Source organism: Psittacula echo, assembly GCF_963264785.1.
Source record: "Psittacula echo genome assembly, chromosome: 1".
Lineage (NCBI taxonomy): Eukaryota > Metazoa > Chordata > Aves > Psittaciformes > Psittacidae > Psittacula > Psittacula echo.
In genome coordinates this window covers 165,111,137-165,117,567 of record NC_137735.1, presented here as the reverse complement: position 1 = coordinate 165,117,567, position 6,431 = coordinate 165,111,137, and the positions used below count along the sequence as shown (strand labels likewise).

The 6,431-nt window shown below is 49.3% G+C and overlaps 1 protein-coding gene across 1 annotated transcript in view; it reads right to left on the bottom strand.

Moving 5' to 3' along the window:
• Window positions 1-2,445: 2,445 nt before the first annotated feature.
• LOC308225914 (store-operated calcium entry regulator STIMATE-like) overlaps window positions 2,446-6,431 on the bottom strand; it is a 36,774-nt gene continuing 32,788 nt past the window's right edge. The window contains exon 8 of the mRNA XM_080627143.1: window positions 2,446-3,031. Within this exon, the coding sequence (XP_080483269.1) occupies window positions 2,918-3,031 (114 nt within the window). The 3' untranslated portion in view covers window positions 2,446-2,917. The remainder of the gene's footprint in view (window positions 3,032-6,431) is intronic.

Below are 6,431 nucleotides of genomic sequence, written 5' to 3'. Positions count from 1 at the left end.
GTTCTATTCACACATTAAACTGAGAATTTAACCACACAGAGAGGAGTGATCCAACCTTTAAACACAGTAGATTAGGGTACGAGAAGCCAAAGTTTGTGCTCCTGCTGCCCCAAGAGCAGTAAGAGCAAAGGTACAGGTCCAGCATTGCAAACTTCAGCTTTCCCAACTATAAAGTGAGCATCACAATGCTGCCCTCTCTCTCTGAACATGTCAGGATCAGTCCTCATGACCCTTCGTGGTAGCAAAGGAGCTCTAAGGAAGCTCATTGCAATGACAACACATACAGGCACATGCTTGTCCTCCTTTCCAACTGTGTCACAGAGCACATAGTTTCCCAGTGATATGGTTAAAGACTGCAAGCCATTGCATTGCAAGCTGCTCAGATGGCAGAGGAATGAGGGCTGAGCAACCACGTGGAGTGCAATGGAAACGATTGCACACCATCATTTCAGACAAGGGAACAGGACTCCTGAATTTAGGGCTGCTGGAACAACACTGACCATGCAATGCTCAAGAGAGACAACCTTCCCCCATGTCATACTTACCCTGCTATTGCCTGTTGTGAACCCTCCCGGCCAGCCTTAGGTAAGGGCCAAGATGAAGACCATGTCACCTTCCGTTTTAGGACAAGGACACCGCTGTGGCTGAATCTGCACTCTTCACATACTGCAGCACTGCTCTGTGCAGCACTATAGCAAGAACAAAACTAATTTCTAACAGAGAAACCTGGTTTAATCTATTCTCAGCCAAGACCTTAAACAGCACATGAGTTACTCCAGCCCTTACCAGCACAGAACTCTGCCGGACAAGCAGAAGTTGCATTGATTTCACTAAGCAATATAAGTGATGTATTCAGAGAGCTGCATGGCACACGCTCCAAAGCCATCTGATGTAGGATTTTGACCCTTCATTAAGTAAGGAACAAGAAATGACTTAACTTCCAGCAATACGGTATAAGGCTGAGCAGCTGAGAGTGTAGCCAAGCGTGTCTAGTTCACTGAGGTCATGCAAGACTTTGACTTGCGTCTAATTCCTCTAAACTACTTTGAAGTTTGGGAAGCAAGACAAAGAGCCCCCACAAACCCAACCAACTTCACACGCTCTCAGCTCAGCTTTTGAAAGTCTAAATGCACCTAAGTCCAAAACCCAAAATCCTTTATTTTCGGCTCTTTAATAAGGAATGTTTTCTTGGGAAAACACAAGGGAAGGAGGGAAACTAAAAGCTAATCCCCACACAGTGCTTCTGGGGACTGTCTATGGCTCAGCTGGGTCTATCACTTCAGCTGACCCTGGACCAGGTCCTGCCCTGAGGGCTATCCACTCTCTGGACCTCATCACAGCTGTGTGCCTGCACCCAGCCTGCAAGCACATTGTGCAGCTGCTCTGTGCTGGCTCTCCCCTCCCAGGAGAGCTGCAGAGTGGTTCGAATCGTTGTGTGTTTATAGATGAATACAGCATGTTAACAAAGAGCCAGGGCAAAGCACTGCACCTCATGCTGACAGCAAAAGGTGCCAGATCTGGGACGACCCAGCCCTGACAGAGGCCATTACTTTACTCCCAGAAGAGGAGGGCTGCTGAATAGTGCTTCAGTTGACTCCTCAGATCTAGTTTTCAAGTCAGGTCCTGCAGAGATTTCACAGAATCCCAGACTGGTTTGGGTTGGAAGTGACCTTAAAGCTCCTCCAGCTCCAACCCCTGCCACGGGCAGGGACCCCTTCCACTGGAGCAGCTTGCTCCAAGCCCCTGTGTCCAACCTGGCCTTGAACACTGCCAGGGATGGGGCAGCCACAGCTTCTCTGGGCACCCTGGGCCAGCGCCTCAGCACCCTCACAGGGAAGAGCTTCTGCCTAAGAGCTCATCTCAGTCTCCCCTCTGGCAGGTTCAAGCCATTCCCCTTGGCCTGTCCCTACAGGCCTTTGTCCCAAGCCCCTCTCCAGGTTTCCTGCAGCCCCTTTAGGCACTGGAGCTGCTCTCAGGTCTCCCCTTCAGGAGCCTTCTCTTCTCCAGGCTGCCCCAGCCCAGCTCTCTCAGCCTGGTTCCATACAAGCAGTGTTCCAGCTCTCACAGCATCAGTTTTATTTTAAACTAGCTAAAAGGAAATCAGTCAACTTCTACTGCCCACTAAATGCCCACTTATAAGGCAGCAACTTGGGATCAATCTCCCAAGTCTGGCCCAGTCTGGAATCCAGCACACGCTGAAGCATCAGGTCTTTGCACTCAAGTGGCTCATACAAGCCATGCACAGAAACTGAGCACTGTGGCCTCAGCTCTTCCCTCGTTTCAGTAGGATAGTCCTGCTGCAGAAAGGTAATCTGTCCCGTGAGGAAAGGTTCCAGCAGATCCCCTTTATCCTCTTCACAGTGTTAGGGTTTTGCAAGACATTAAGCACATGAAGGCATTTCATTTATGAAGGTTTTCGGTCAGATATTTACTGCATTCCCTTATAAAACAGTAAAAAGCATCAGATCCACTCAAACAACCTTTCCAATTCAAGGCATTTAAATACATATTGCAAACCAATTACTCCGAGTATTGTGCCTATAAAAGTGTCACAGTTCAGGTAGTACAGGACAGATCTTTTTCCTTGCCTATTAAAAAAGCAGACAATCTCCTGATTTCAGTCTCTAGCCCTGACAAAAAACTACACCCAGCTGGCCAGCCAGGGGAAGTACATGTCCATAGCCCTAACCCCAATGTGCCTGCGTGTGTGTGGGTTAGGATCACACAGGTAAAGCAGATGCTGCTCAAGCCTGTACAGGATGCATAGATACCATCCCAAAGAAACAACTGCAGATAGGTATAGCTGGGGCAGGCAAAAGGATCTCTGCAGATCCATAAGGATCAACTAGCATTCCCTTGGCCAGCTCAAGGATCGCAGTGCTGCTTCCCTCCATCCATCTTCCTTGTCTCAGTGTTGTCAGATGACCACTTGATAGCTGGGCTGCTTCATCTTCTGGTTCGTTCCCTGGAGTACTGAAACATCCTGGTCGCTTTCAGACTGATCAAAATCCATGTCTGGAGAGAGTAAAACCTGCAAGGGAGAACAGAGAGATGGCGATGGTGTGAAAGTCCTCAGCTCTTCTTGATACTGCTTGCTGAAGGGGTCAAGCATCCCTAAAGGGGGGTGCTGCAAGATCTAATCCCTCTCTGGCATATGGCTACGTGCTTAAGGTCATCTTGACCATATCTCCAACAACACATTTGGGTGCAGACACCAGGATGATCATAGAATAGTTAGGCTTGGAAGGGACCTTAGAGACAGCTAAAAGCTCTGTCTACCATGGGACAGGACTCAGACATGCATGTTCAGGCCAGGCTGCATCCTCAGTGGAGAGGTACATAAAAACCAGGCCACATACTTTATAATAAGCTGTACCAAATGCAGACCTTTTTCCAGGCCCCCAGCTGCTGGCTGCCTCCAGAGCTCGGCCAGAAAAGCAAGCATAGCTACAGGGTTAGCTGCAGCCATGGCCAACAGGGTCAGGAGTGGTGTCCTAGACTGGAGCATCTTATTTCTAGCTGGCACAGTCTGAACTGGGGGAGCCACAAGAGAGCACTGACACCTTCCAGGTAAGAAAGGCCACAGCTTTCCTGTGTGTTCAAAAGGCTGCCCATGGCCTCCAGGAGCACCTACACTCGCAACAGCTAACTTCAACAAGCTCATTTGGGCTAACTGGCTGCCACCGGCCTGGAGCCTTTGCACAACGCAGAGCCACGTGTGGGATATCCTCCAGCCACATCATCTGGAAGAGGAAAGAGGCCGGATTTCACTCGGGGTATGGCTGCACTGACTGCAGAACAGCTGAAGCCCAATTCCAGGCAGTAGGCTGGAGGGACAAGCTCACATGGGCAATAGTCACGGCTGGACAGGTTGTTGGTTGCTCAACCCCATCCTAGCCCTCTTACCTCAAACACCCAGATTTGGGCAAAAGAAGCCCTTACTGTCATTACCCCTGTCAGTAGCTGCCCCAAAGCACAGATGAAGCGCAGTCAGCCCTTAAGCTACAGCTCGTGTCGTGCCCAGCAGTGCTCAGAACCTCAGTTGAATCATGGGATTTATGGTAAACACTAGTCATCCACATCAGAAACCTGGCCAGGTCACCAGAGCTCCCAACTCAGAGGGGCTCAAGTCTAACAGCCCAGTCAAGGGTCTCCAGTTTCATTTCTCTAGCTAAGCAATGCCAACAGCCCTTTCCCCACCACAGAACCCAAACAGCATCATTAGGTCATGGCAGACACAGGTACAAGGGGCAGGTACCACTTTGCTCCAAACCCATGCACCATGTGCCTGGCTCATAGCAGCCTTCCAGCTCAAAGACACAAGGCAAGGATGCTGCATGGGCTTTCAACCCAGCACATGCAGGCTGTCCTAACAGCTCAACCAGTCCCAGAGCTCACTATCCCTTCCACAAAACCAGAAGCATAGGGGATTAGTTTTATCTGTGGCTATCTCCATGCATAGTTGTGAATTCAGTGGCCTCCACTTAGCACTCAGGCAGCACCACGAAGCCAGTTACCACAGGAACAAAATGACTAAACAGGAAAAACAAACTCCAATGAGTCAATGGCTTCAAAGGAGCAGAAGAGCCGCAGGGGCAGATTTCCTCTCCACCCTCATGTGCACATTCCAGGCCCTCCATCTGATGTTGTTATCCTCACAGCAGCACATAAGACGCTCAAAGGACAGCCATGGACCAGGTTCTTGTGCTTCGCCATTGCTCTCAAGGAATTCTTTCCTGGTTCAAGACACACACTGGAAAGTTTTCCATCTTTCCCAAGTAAAGATTTCCTATGTTTATCACATTAATATTGTGGTGCTGTGGAACCTGAAAACATGGGCAGCTGGTCACAGAGCATTATAAACTCACTGAACTGACGGGCTGCAACAGATGAGTTTTGGGGCCTGATGAACTGGTAATTTTGGTGGGTTTCAGCAGCAAACTCTAATCCTCTCACAGCCGAGTGCAGATGACTGAGCAAGCACTAAGCATCGCCCATCCAGACCCCTTCAAGCTGCTACCTGCCCATCATACAGCTTGTAGGAAGCTGCTTGAGCCTATAGCCCTCCATGTAACCTTCCTACAAGCCCCCAAGGCAGTTTCATCACAAAACAGCATCTCATCACTATGACAGTCACAGGACATACCCTCAGATATTGTTTTCAAGCCCAACTCCAGTTTGAGAGGCTTCAGCAGAACTTGGACAAGGCAATTTCCCTGCAGATGCATCCAGGTCAGCATCACAGCAGGGAATGGGCCATGGTTTCCCAGTCCCGGGACAAGGAGCTCCTGTCTCGCTCAGCAGTCCTCAAATACTTCATGCATTCCTCCCCGCGCCAGGAGGCCAGCAGCTTGCAAAACAACACAGGTCATGGTAGTGAAACAGGGCTGCCCATGCACTGCCAACCCCTCCTGTTGGGAGAAGAGGCTGCCTACTTCTTTGGTGCTCCATCTAAGCAGACCCTGCAGGTAACCAAGCTGCCTCAGTGGCAGAGGAAGAGACTGACGGACAAGGGAGCTGTAAAACAAAGCAGCTCTGGGGCCATTTCCCCACTACGTTAAGTCCCCCCAGCCTGGTGGAGATGCAAGAACACCTCCTGCATCAGAGCTTACATGAGATGCCATGAGTCAGTAAGACTGAAAAGTGGGATGGTTTCCTTCCAGAGGCACCTCTATGCGCATTTTCATTCAGCTTCCCCATAAGTAGCAGGCATCTGAGCTCACCCTGAGTTGGAGATACTTAAAAATCAGCTCAGCTAAGCAATAAGCAAGTCAAACTCACTCTTGGAGTATTTTTCAATACTTAAAAGCAAGCAACATAGCTACTGGTATTCATCAGCATCTCCAGTCTTGTGAATGCCAAAAGTCACAGCTCCTACAAAGGGGATGAGGATAGGTGCTGAACTCCATACTGACCAAAGGCAGGTCCTCACGTAGTGTATTAGCTTCCCTCCCAACCTTAAAACTAGCCTCTAGTTTCACCCCAATGGGTCTTACAAGTACCACTGTTATTAGACCAAGTTTTGCTTTAAGGCTTGTCTCCGATAATGTAATCCTTCAGGAAAGGAGCAGAAACTCATCCCCCTCCCTTGGGAAAACACCAAACCAAAGCAACAAAACAAGCTCAAAAAAGATCAAACAAAACATTATGAAATTTGTTTTCCTGAGCAGAGGAAACAAAGACATCTCTGATAAGATCTAAATTTTACTGGCACTTGCCAGGGCAAGGGAAAGAGACTCGGGTCAAGAGCAGGACACGCACAAAGGAGAACTAAGGACCACACAGATGAATGCACTTCCCCAGCCTGAACAGCACTGGATTCAAACTGACACCCTTGAGGGATCTTTCTCTATCCCACGAGAGGGGAGGAAAATAAACAGACTGTGTGAACATCTACCAAGGCAGGGCACAAGTCTCAAACAGCAGAAAGC